A 13,599-nucleotide genomic window follows, 5' to 3' on the forward strand; every position below is an offset into this window, starting at 1 on the left:
ACCCCTCTCCTCCCTGTGTGCATAATACAGCTAATTGGGGGAGGTTAATATAGCCCAAAGGAATCCAGGGCTATGTTGGGCTGAAATTAATCTCCTCTATCCCTTGCTGCTGATGGGCTTATGGTATTTGCACAATACACTCACCTTGCCCATGACCCAGTTAAGTGTATGACAGCCACTGAGTGTTTAATCTATCATTGACTGTTTTAATTTACAAGGTTAGCAACCTTGAAGATTTCTGGATCGAAAAGCAGGATAAATGTCTTTTAAATAAATATATATATATATCGTTTAGACGGTAGAAAAGAAACATCTGTCCCAGTCGCTATCAATGAGTTGATGAGGGCAATCTAAAATGATTTCACAATTATGAATAAGTGGGGGAATTGTCTTTCATCATCTTACTGAGGCTTCAACACATGCTGTCTGCTAAAACTTTACCATCCCATGTTTCCTTGGAAGGAAGCTTGGAATTACCTACTTTGCAAGCCTGTCAACTGATTCAAAGAAGCCAATCAATCATATAAGCTTGAGTGGTTTAATATATTCAGCTGTCAAATAGATTTACATCTGTTTGCATGTGGGTAAAAACAATAGTTCTGAAACAAGTTTATGCATGTGCAATTTGTCATTTGCTTAGAAGAGGCACTTTCTTCTATGATGAGAGATGAGAGATTATCTTTTTTTTTAAATTATGCTCTAAAATGGGGGCATACTAGTATTGACTGGGCAGGATGTGTTGGAGGACCAAAGACACTCAAGGCTCCCAACCATCCTTCCTGCATCCAAATTAAGAGAGGGCAGGGAGATGCAAACATCTCTCTAGCCACATTTCAACCTTGCCATGTTGCAGATACAAGGTTGTTGGAGACCACCTTCAGCGTATGATTGCTATATCCAGACCTACCTAGAAGGAAGTTCCATTTGAATGGCTGGGTTTACATGTCACCATAAACAATGATTAACCATATTTTCTTTGCTAAGCCACAACTGGCTGAGTTTACAGATTGTTATAAGACATAAGCCATGATTGGTAGACAGAAATGTCTGGGTTCACATAAACTACAGGGAGTCCTCACTTAACAACCACAATAGGACTAGAATTTTGGTTGCTAAGTGAAGCAGTCATTAAGCAAATCTGACCTGATTTTATGACCTTTCTGTAGTGGTTGTTAAGCGAATCACACAGCTGTTAAGCGAACCACATGATTAAGCAAATCACACAGCTGTTAAGTGAATCATGCAGTTCCCCATTGATTTTGCTTGCTGGGGAGTCAGCCAGGGAGGTCGAAAATGGTGATCATGTGACTGTGGGATGCTGTGACAGTCATAAATGGAAACTGGTTGCCAAGCACCCAAATCATGTTCATGTGACCATGGGGACACTGCAACGGTTGTAAGTATGAGGACCAGTCGTAAGTCAGTTTTTCAGCACCGTTTTAAGTCTGAACCATCATTAAACGAATGGTTGTTAAGCAAGGACTATGTGTAAGCCAAAATCTCGCAACCTACATTACACTCAGTATGATACAAAAATGCAGCACTTTTTTCCAAATAAATATACATAAATACGATGGTGCTAATCATTTTCATTGTATGGTGGCCCATTGGAATACAGTTCAGTCACTGCTTTAGCTTTCATTTTTTTGTTGTTCACTCTAAATTTAATTGCATTGTATTCTCCTGGACTTACAGTGGGCTGGTTTGATTTCATCCTTTTCTTAATTTAATTTCCATGCAATATATTTCCAACTATACTTTGTATCAATATTTTACCTTTCTCTGGGGGAAGGGAAATCACTTGAACTTTTACAGATGTCTCAGAGAAAAATTAATAACAAGGTAATGAGATAGGGTGATTTTTCTTTCCTCTGCTAGAAGGTTCTCTCAAACAGAAACTTCTTCTCAAGGAGCAATTTCAGGGCTCTCCAGACTTCGACTTGAGTCCAGTTTGTATCTTACACTAAAGTACTTAAAGTAGAGAGGTTGCATTTAAATACAGTATGAACTCCATAGCCACATTCTCCTCTTGGCTCTCACTTCCCCTCCTCTTCTTCTGCAAAGGTGGAGCAGACCCAAACTTTCTCATAACATTTTAGATTTACAGCAGCTTAAAAATGCTAATTTTAAACATACCATGTGAAGACAAATTAGCTTCATAAACTGTGATTTGGGGCTGACTTCTTTCTATTAACCGTATTTAAGACTGGCTAATTCATATATAATACTATGTCAGAAATACGGTCAGTCTGGCTTAGCATATTGCATGAACCCAGCCATTATGGTTTGTAAACCATGATTTTTGGTTTAGCATTGGATTAAAATTGGATGAACTTAACCAACTGCAGTATGTATAACAAAACCTGGTTAAAACAATATGTAAACTCACTTTCAGTCTGTCCATGTTCAGATGACACAGAAAATGATGGTAAATAACAAACAGAAGAGAATATTTGTTGGGGGGAGCGAGCCAAATATTATTGGGGAGAGGGGCTTGTTAATTTGCTGAGAGCTTTTCTTGAGTGCTACATCCAAATCAGGCCACAGTCTTCTTCTTGCATGTCACCAGATTTATTCTTCAAGCAGCTGTTGAGCTGTATTGGTTTTTAAGAAGACAAGTTGCAACTTGGACAGTTAAACAGAGGCACTTGAGAACTGCATTACTTTAGTTAGGCATACAAAGGAAACTTGGACAGGTGTTGTTTTTATGTCAGAGTTGTGCCACGGGTTCTGTACCACTATTAAGGACTTTTATTACACCCTACATCTGCTATTGTACCTTCTGGGTATTTGACTCCAAGAGGAACCTGGACTTGGAAGGACTCAATCTATCTAGACCTGTCTAGAACAGTCTTCCCCTTCCTTTAGATGTGTTTGATTTGAACTTCCATAATCTGAGGCCAGCTTGCCAGTGGCTCTTCTGCCTCTTTTTGAAGGCATTTGCTCTATCAGTGACCAAGTGCTTTCAAAAAGGTTTAGATGGAGTCTGATGAATAACAGCAGGAATGTGAAATATATTTGGCTTTAGGGTCATAATGCCCAGAATTCCCTGCTGGTGTGGACACCCTTAGAGCAGAAGTGGGCTAAGGGCTGCTCTTAACATGGGAGGTTGGATGAGTTGAATGAGTCTGTTTCTGAAGGAATTTGCGAGTTGATATCATAGGATTATTTTACGGTTTGTTCTATTTCCCATCTCAAAATGGCAGGAAACATACCAACATTTTTCAGCAGATGATAAAAAGGAGGTTCCCAGGACTGCAGAAAAGAGATTCTTTTTGATCTATGGCTGTAGTAAGTAAATAACTACTGTAAGTAAGTAAATATCTACTTTAAGTGAGTGAATACATAAGCAAATAAATGGGATTCAAAGGCTGCCTACAGCTCTAGAGTCACAGGTTGCCCACCCATGATCAGAGGATAATCCAATGTCTATTGTAGAGCCTCCTTAACTGAGTAGCCCCTTGCCCTAAATCTTTCATAACATCTGTGTGATGTAAATTCCCTATGTAAGCCTTATTCAGGTGTTCAACTCAGATGTCCTACCTGAAGATGAGTGGAAACCTCAGGCCATATCATGCCAGTAACTTTATACTTGTACAGAGACACTAGCTGGCATTTCCATATGTAAAATAAATGTCTGAAAAGATGCAGCTGTTACCTGCACACTGATATCAGGAATCAGGCCTGTCCAACATACATGCATGGTAGGACTGAAAGTGCTTCATGCAAAAATATCATGTGCTAGAAATCAACACATGAGTAAAATACCTAAATTGGGCTTTTGTGTCAAGAAATTTGTGAAGAATATAAGCAGAGCGTACAGTTTATTTATGCTCTCAGTAGCATATGACTGGACAACTAAGAGGTTACCAAGGATTATACAAATCATTTAAAAAAGGGAATCAGAAACTACTTCATAAGAAAAATACAATTTTCTGATCTTTGTACACTCCAAGGATGAAATTAGGTTGCATCAAATGACGATGTTTGGGATTATTGGGAATTAAGATATTAGATGCCAGCCAATCAATTTAAAGCTGTTTGATGAGCTTTAAACAGGCTATGCTGATATCTATCTATCTGTAAAACTATTCTCCAAAACTACACTCTGCATGTAATCTATCAAGCAAACATGTTTTTATCACTTCCTTTTGTTCTGTTGCAATTTTCAGTAGAGTTCTCTAAGGAAAGTCCAGTCATGCCATTCTTCCTGTTGCCTAAAACTGAGGGTTTAGCAGGGACAGGCAATCTTATAGCCAGGAAGCATACTCTATCTTTTTTATGTGTTTTTTTTTCAGCATCAGGGACCAAGGGTTGCATGAAGGCATTGCAGTGACATCACTAGAAGCATGTGACAGAATTTTAAAAAAAACTGGGCAACAATTAAAAGCAAAATAGGAATACTCTGTATTGTCTTTGTGTGTGTTTTTTTTTTTTACGTAAAACTTATCTGTTGATTTTCAAGTGTTGGCTGCTGACTTTCAGCTATGCAGTTTCAAAGGGTTGTAGAAAAAAGAGGATGGAGAACACATCATTTCAGTGGCTTGGGATTCCCCATTTCTAGTATATCTGGTGGCAGTCATGGAGATGACCCATAGAAACACCATGCCAAACACATCAAACACAAATAGTCCCTGGCTAAAGTGAGTGTATGGGGAGCTCTTCTTCTTTACTCATTTTTTGAGGAAGATGTTAGCACTTTTAGAGTGTTAATTCAAAATATATCTACTTGTTATATATTGGAGTCCTCCAAACATGCCAGTATTTTTCAGAGGCCCTGCCCTGCTGGCAGTGTATTTTACTGGCATGACTAGTAAAATGTTCTTCTGTTTGTCTTCTTATTTATGAAAAGCCACCCTTTGATCAATCACATCAGATTTGGCTAGGCTCAACACTGATCTTCCCAGATCCATTCATTCTGCTTGGATTCTACCAGACATGTTATCCCAGTCTGGATTATTTTGAACCAAAGTTGAAAATTCTAATTTTATTTGCTGTATTCAGATTCAGAATCACATCTGGTAGAACGTTGTGTCTGAATGCCATTTATGTGAAATTGTGCAGAGATTAAGAAACACTGAGGTGTGGGGAAGACTTCAAAGATGGTTGATATAACCTACATCTGAGACACTTAAAGACATTTTTTCCCAGTGTATCAGTAAATGCATAACTGATGCATTTATGAATATGCACATTGGTAAATATAGCAACTTGGACTGCATATGAAAAATTTCCTTATCTCACTAGAGTGAAAATATTTAGCTGGGTGAAGAATAAAAACACACACAGAAACACATGGTGAGATGAGAAACAAGATCTGGAGCCAAATATTTTGTAGTAGACTGTGAACAGTATAAAAAGAAGAGTCACATGCCAGCAAAAAACTGCAGTACTGTAACTAAACCCAAGTAGCCTGACATATTTTGAAATTATTTCTTACAATATTAATTTTAGCATAATGCTGTTTAAGATTCATTAAAGCAATAGCTACAAATCTGAAGTACAAGACAGCCCACATGCCTTTAAGATGGGGAATCCACAATGGGAAGAGACCTCCAAGGCTCTCAATGTCATCCTGAGGGTCTCTGCAAATGTTCTCACAGAATGTATAGGTGAGAGAAGGAAGAATTTATTAACTGTATAGGGAGGAATCACATTAACTGTAATGAACCAATCTTAACTGCTTTTAATGGAAAACTAAACTAATTTAATTCTTTTTCCTAGCCACACCTATCGTTTAACAGGGCAGCACATCAAAGACCAAAAGCTGTAGGCCCAGAAGACACTACTTCCTCCATATCTGCATCCATATAATGGGAACAGACATTAATAATCAGCTAATATGTTTAGGAATGTCTAGTTTCAAAACTGATGAAGCTCCTCTTTCAGAGAGGCAGACAGAGCTGAACCCCCTACCCTACCTGGAGAAAGAAATGTTTCAGCCCTTGCTATGGTTAAAGCAAGGTGCTATAACTGCGCTGCAAAAATTCAGAGAACCACTAGATGGCAGTAAAGAGAGTCTTCTGCATCTCTTTGCTGCCATCTAGTGATAATTTGATTTTTTTTTTTAGTTCAAATATGGTATGCCTAGTTAAAGGCACAGGAAGGGGAAACATTAGGCTTGCATGCAAATTAAATCAATTAACTGCCCATGCACTTACCATAGTGACTGAAGAAATGGCAATCCATGCACAAGATGTATTTTTGTTGCAGTGATATCCATGTAACTCTTTTAATGTGCCAGGCAGTTCTGGCACAGTAGTGACGAAGAGGCAAAATACAGTGTGCACCAAAAGTCAGACCCCATAAGCCAATCCCAATATGGTTTTTTTTTCCCAGAGAAAATGTTACTGTACTTAGGAATGTTCAAAGGTCATGTGTTAAATGAATAAGGAAGTGTTTAGAAGGAAATGGCAACTAATTTGAATATTTAATGTAATGTATATAATAAATTGTCTATCAATACTGAGTTTGTGTATGGGGCCTGACTTTTGGTGCACCCTGTATATATAGTTCTTCTGTTCCACATTCTTTGTATTGAAGACTTTCCACCCTACCTTATTTAGGAGAAATGTTTTGATTTCTATAATATGGCTTGAAGCATGTGGAAGCGTTTGTGGGATAAGCAACTTAATTGAGTACTGTGAGCCAAAGATAATTAAGAAAGCATGGATTGTCAATTATGGTTTCACCTGGTTTCTCATTTTTCCAATCTTAAATTTGTTTATTCATTTGCTTCACTATGTTTTATATTTGCATAAACGTTAGTGAAAATTGTGTGCATGTTTTTCCTTCTATCCATATTTCTTGTACATAATTTTTTCTTAAAACTCATATTTTTGCAAGCAATCTCCCTAACACAATGTATTCTTCAGGTTATTTTCACAAATATCTCCTATATTACGTGCACTTCTCCCTAATATATCCATTATTTGAACAGCCTGAACATTGGGTGTAAATGCATGACAGTGCAAGTATGATTCTTGAAATATATTTGTGATTTGGTTCACACATTGGCTCAGTAAGTGTGAATTCAGTAAGTGTGAATTCAGTAAGCATGTATTAAAATAAGGAACAACCACATTTCTCTCTGATCCCTAAAAAGAACAGAAATACACATTTATGTTATGATGGATCAGCATTCCTATCATAACCGTCTCATCCCTAGCTATGTTGTACATCAGGAATTCTGCCTTATTCCCCATCAGGCTATCCTTCCATCTTGGTCAATGTTGTCTGTTTTGAGGGGCAACAGTTCTTTCCAGATCTTTGGCCAAAAAAATAAAAAAATAAAAAAGATATTTCCCATCACCTTCTCCTAAGGTTTAAGATGAAGGTGCCTTCTTCATGCAAAATAATTCCTATGGTTCTTCCCAACATACATTTGCCCAGTCCCAACCACATCAGTGGTGATTGTCATCAGGCTGGGAGTGCCCATGGAAGGAACTAAGCTACACAGTGGATGGAATAATGGCCCCACCCCACCCCAGGTCCCTCTCCCAAGGCATGAGGAGAAGCAGGCGTACCTGTTTATTCTTTAAGTCAAGGGAGAGCTCATAATTGGATGCAGCCGCATGAGAACATGTAGCTGCCCCTTTGCTGTGCTGCCCTCTCACAGGGGAACCTGTGTGGTGGAGGCTCGCCTTCTGCACCAAAAGGGAGGACCCCGCTGCCTGCTCTTCCTGCAGCTGCTCATGCTGGGCTTTTAACTTCAAGGTGTCGGACCTGCCTTCCTGGCCACTGCCTCTGCCGGCCTCCTTCGGTTCCTCCACGTCACACCCGGTTTTCTTGCTGGCTGAACCGCAGGGATCATCACTGTGAACAAAACGCAATGTTTCTCTTTTTTTATTTGGTTTTTTTTTTTGGTTGGTTGGTTTAATTTTCTAGCTCTCAGTAGCTAACTGGCTTTGCAAAAATCCACAGAGCACAGGCTATGATATGGCAGAAGTTAGAAAGCTCCTGGAAGCGGAGGGAAAATTAACCATGAGTGGAACCATTGTCATTAGAGAGTCAGGCAAGGCAAAACTGTAAGCCTTTCCTAGGCAACAGTCACAACAGTAAGGCAGGAGGGAGCAACCTGTGGTTGATGGGTCACAGACAGGAGTTCCCAATCTCCATTGAATTACTTCCAGAGACTCTCCAAGTTCACACTGCCAAAATTCAGCAGCAAAATGATGGTGCTCAGCAGTGCATTTTTTTCCAAAGTTTTCCATAAACATTTAAAATAGGTGTGCTAAGTCTCTAAGAAGATTTTGAGTGGGTGGGAAAGCCCAGAACCAACCCCCCAAATTATGGCTGAAACTAGTCCTACTTCCTCCTGATATCACCATCTCACTGCCCCAAACTCTATGACCTCCATGGTCAAAAACCTCAGAAACAATTATAAGGTGCCATCCTGATAAAATCAAAGTTGCCTATTTCTGGTTATGCCAAATGCCAAAGGCACTTCATGCATTATAAAAAACTTCCCAGTTCACTACCCCAAGAGCCGTTGGACTTCAATTTCTGTAATCCCAAACCATCTGGAAATTATGGGAATTGAAGTCTAACTCATCTCAAGAATACTAGATTTGGCAAGTCACATTACAGAATGAGAATAGATTGACATAATCTATAATTTAGCAGGCCAAATGCTTCTATCTATCTACATACTACTAAAACCCTCATGTCTGTTTGATACTATAACCTTTAACTGGGCGAAATGGTGTGTCATAGGACAACAATTTTTGAACCAAGGTACCTCAAATAGGATAACTTACAGAATGTGTCCAAAATCCAGGACCCATGACTCCCGTGGATTAGAAATTTGGCAAATTTTATAAAACATTTTATGATATAAAAATTATCATAAAACACTTTATGACATAATACAAAATGTCATAAAACATTTCCTGTGGTCAACTCCTGATGTTTGACTGAGCTATACAGTTCAACATTGGCTACTTTCAAGGCAGGTACATCTCTGAATATCTCCCTGAATTTTTAAGAACTTTTCCAGTGAAGGCAGTACATTAGAAGCTCTGCCATTGTTGAAGGCATTGAGGAATCTGGTAAGAAAATATCTCGGAAATGATGACCCAACAGGTGGGTTGTCTAGTAAAGCACTGTGGCTCATTAACCTTTCACCTCCCTTTTACTGCTTTTTAGGAAATGCAGAAACTGAAGGTTGTTGAGCTTCTAGAAGGCCACCATATGTGGTAGGCACCTGTAGGTAGATAGCAGGCTCTTCTGGCCTTGAATTAGGAAGTTCATGGCATGATCTCATAACCTACCCCATAGCATGTGAGGCGAATGTCAGCTTTTTTAATGAGGCATAAATATCATAGGAAGTCTCAATATTCAGTTTGCATTTGATGTGGAGTATATGCTTCACAGATGGGCAATATCCACTCTAATTTCCATGCACATCTCAAATGCTGCCAATCTAGACTCATAAAACAATGTATTACAATCGTTTTCTCTAGCATCTGTAGTCCAAATATATTCAGAGGACACCAAGCTGAGAATGGAGGGAGAAGACACTAAAGGGAAATGAGAGACAAGGCAAATTTCACAGATATCAGTATATACAACCTGTAGTCCACCAACTTCCTATTTTTGAGCCCCAGAGCCAATCCAGGTTGGGTGAAACTGAAATTTCTGTTTATGGGAGATTGGAGGTTCTAAAACCACAGAAAGTTTGATCCTGGAAGGAGAGGTCTAAGCCACCCAGAGCATTTCTTAAAGTTGCAAACTTGCTAAACCTTAGTGAATGTCTTAACCAAAATGGACCAATAATTTCAGCTTCACTCACATAGTGATTTCTGTTTCATCTTTCTGCAGATGAGACAGAAAGAGAACATGCACCTCCCAGTCTGAAAAGGATGTCTTACCACTGGTCTAAATCTAGAACAGTGTTCTGTATGAATTATCTATGGGTTTATGTATCTTTCATTGTGAGAAAACATATGGCATTGTGGTTGTGTTTTTTGGGAGGGGTCATTGTTGTTTCTTTTGGGTGGGAACGCTTGTTTTTATGGGCAACTTTTATGCGGAAGGAGGGCTGCAATTCAACTTTCAGCCCTAGGAAGAAGGCAATGGCAAACCACTTCCAAAATATTGCCAAGAAAACTGCAAGGTCAAGTCCAGGCAATTGCCAAGAGTCAATCCTGACTTGAAGGTACAAAAGAGAGAGAGAGAGAGAAGAGAGAAAAAGAAAAGGGGAAAATGCTGCTATCTGCTAGCTCATTTCCAACTGAAATAAATCATACATTACATTGATGCTCTGTCCTTGTCTATATTACTTATTTTTATTTATTTTTTATTTATTTATCAAATTTTTATCACCGCCCATCTTCCCCCAAAGGAGGGACTCTGGGCAGTTGACAGTTGCTTACCTCTAAGCATGAGTTTACTGCATACTCTAAGTATGGTTTGCGGCATGAAACCCTAGCATATGCATGTTTACTCAGAAGTGAAGTAACAGAATTAAATAAAATTTACTCCAAGACATATATGCATAGAACTAGTCTTAATAGCATGTATCTTTTTTCCTTCACAGATCTCTAACCTGGTAGATCCCAAATTCACATTTAGACTGGACTGCATGGGTGACCTTGGGCCCTCAGCCCTAGGAAGGAGGCAAGGGCAAACCACTTCTGCAATCTTGTCAAAAAAACTGCAGTGACTAGCCCAGGCAGTCGCCAGGAGTTAACAATGACTTGAAGGCACCCCCACCCCCAGAAAAAATGGACCCAAAAATAGTTCATAATTTGAGAGAGAAGGTGATGTTTTTGCAGGTTATCTACTCATAAATATCTGTCAAAGATGAGATATGAATGATGAAGTAAGTGTTAGATTATGGATATAAAAGGAAACAGATGCTGAAGTCAGTTATCTGGAATGGAAAAAGCCAGTTACCTTTGATTAATATGTAGTTCAAATAGACTTGTCAAGCATTTTACTTATGTTGATGTAGAAATATGTAAATGATTTAATTGTATGAATTCTGCTCCATGCTAAACTAACTTTGTAATCTTCCGATACTATTATTGTCTATTTTAACCTGTAAGAGAATTATGTTTTAATGAGAGAGCAAAAGCCATTCTTACTGCCTCAGAGAATGATTTAAACATAAATATTGTGACTTTAAGATTCCAGAGAACATACAGTACATTTCCCTAGGACAGTTTTATGCTGTATTTTAAAAACTGTAAGTATAACCATTAACTTACAGCTTAACTAAAATATAACTTTTGTGTTGTGTTGTTTTGTTGTGTTTTAATATCGATCGGTTGCTCAGACATTAATTACAGGTAGTCCTTGCTTAATAACCATTCATTTAGTGATGGTTTGGACTTACAACGGTGCTGAAAAAACTGACTTACTGTATGTCCAGTCCTCACACTTACAACCATTGCTGCGTCCTCCCAGTCACATGATCACGATTTGGGCACATGGCAACCGGTTCACATTTATGACCATCACAGCATCCCATGGTCATGTGATCACCATTTTTGACCTTTCCAGCCAGTTTCTGCCAAGCAAAATCAATGGGGAACTGTGTGATTTGCTTAACAACCATGTGGTTTGCTTAATGCACATGGTGATTCATTTAACAATCGGCGCAAAAAAGGTCGTAAAATCAGGTCAGATTCATGTAATGACCACTTTGCTTAGCAACCAAAATTCCGGTCTCAATTGTGGTCATTAAGCAAGGACTACCTGTAAAATGTGTACACTTAGGGACTGAAAACATTTTTAAAGCTGACTTTTAAAAAAAATCTGCTTTGCCTCACATCACTCTTTACCCTAATAAGTTTTCTACTGACTGGGCCCAATTTGGTTAATGTTTAGCAAATCAGATCCAAAATCACATTTCAAACTTCACTTTCATCTTTTCAGCGAATTCATAATGCATTTTTTATGACATTGCAAGGATTTCCATGGCAACACACTGTGATGTCATGAAGACAAGAACATTAATAGACCACAAAATTAAGCAAAGAGTAGTTCTCTTGAAGGAGGAGAGAAAACATTAGTTATCTCTGTCATCATTTTGTGATTTTTGGGAAAGGAACTTTAGCAAGGAGAGAGATTGTGTCTGTGTGTGTGTGTGTGTGTGTGTGTGAACAAACCACCCTCAGTTCACTTCCCTTTTTACCAGCAAAGAATCTAGAAGTTTTTATTTGCTTCAAGTCAATCACTGCATGTCAAATAAATTGTGTCCAGTCTTAACTATGACTTCTCTGAAACAATTTCAAATCAACTAGCTTCTTGGTCAACCACAATATTACAGTTTAGGGTCTAAATGACACACTGAACTATGATTAATCAAAATCAGAAGTAAAAGCTTCTGATTTCTTCCTTACAGCTGCACTGGGGGAGCGGGAAGCCCAGAAGCCCAAAGCAGAATGCAGCACTTTCTCAGCACCTTATCTAGGGTTCCTATGATGTTTTAACACAACCATTGTGAGTAATGTTCCCGAGGCCTTATTAGGGTAACCAAAAATAGAGTAGACAGCTAAGTGAAAGAGCAAATTTGGATGAAAGCTTCTTAGCATAAAAAGGATGTAGTTTTGTGTCAGCCTGTTGCAGTTCCCTTTTCCATATTGTGTAAAGTTGTAAAGGCCTTGTCCTTTAATGCAAGTGCTGTTTTCTTTGAACCCCAAAAAGAACGGGGAATTTTCAGATGCTAGAATGGCATCCTTTATAAGCCTGATTGATGAGCACGCACAATGGAGGGCTCTCTCTACCAGGCGGCTGCCCTACCCAACCACAAAGCCCTGACTGATGTAGCGGTGATTGCCTTCTGCCGGCATTCGCTGCCCCCCCTTCTTTCCCTCCCCTCACTAGAATAATAGGGGGAAAGCCAAAAGAAAGACAATGCTCTTTCCTTTCTGCTCCTTGAGAAACGCAATTTGCACCAAGTCCAGCATTTGGTAGTCAATCTATGAAGACCTAGGTCTTTTGAGCCAGGTTACCAGATTCCACTCCCAAAGACATAAATGGGTATCAAAATCCTATGTTTATACAAGGGGGAGGGGGGCTGAAAAAAGTCAAGAGGGCCAGTACAACTGTGTGACTGAAGCTCTCCCCCTTTTTTGCATGCATCATATGTGTAGAAAACAGACCGGGTTTTGATTATATGGTTGCACCCACCATCTTGGCTTTTTTCAGCTGCCTCCCTCTTCCACAACCTCAGAAAAACTAAGAACACACAGTAGCAAATGCTGTGTAGATGAGTATTAGGCTTAAAGAGAGGGATTAGACTTCAAACAGTGTGGGGTAGAGGAAGGAACAGGGTAGGGGGCAGGCCCATCCAAGGCAGTGATTAGGCCTGAGGGAAAAACTAGTTTTGAAAGAAATGGGGCTTCCTTTGAGCACATGCAAATCAAATTCTAATGCTACTTTCCCTCTAATTACTCAATGTACTTAGAAGTTTTCCTGAGATCCTGGGAGATTTCAGCCTACAGTATGGGGGTGCGAGGAGCATCAATTCTTTTTTTTTCCCACTGTCAGCTGCTACTTTATGGGGACATCCAAAAGAGCAAATGCTCCTCCCTCATTAATTAGCTTTAAGGGGAGGAAAGTTGTTTACCTTACACTGTGAAACATTTT

General features: G+C 39.1%; 1 protein-coding gene across 1 annotated transcript in view; it reads right to left on the minus strand.

Annotated features, from left to right (window-relative positions):
- The window catches only part of IQSEC3 (IQ motif and Sec7 domain ArfGEF 3), a 184,836-nt gene that overhangs the window by 56,212 nt on the left and 115,025 nt on the right, over window positions 1-13,599 (minus strand). The window contains exon 5 of the mRNA XM_063308245.1: window positions 7,527-7,729. Coding sequence (XP_063164315.1) covers window positions 7,527-7,729 — 203 coding nt within the window. The remainder of the gene's footprint in view (window positions 1-7,526; window positions 7,730-13,599) is intronic.

The sequence above is a fragment of the Candoia aspera genome, chromosome 7, assembly GCF_035149785.1.
Source record: "Candoia aspera isolate rCanAsp1 chromosome 7, rCanAsp1.hap2, whole genome shotgun sequence".
Taxonomy (NCBI): Eukaryota; Metazoa; Chordata; class Lepidosauria; order Squamata; family Boidae; genus Candoia; species Candoia aspera.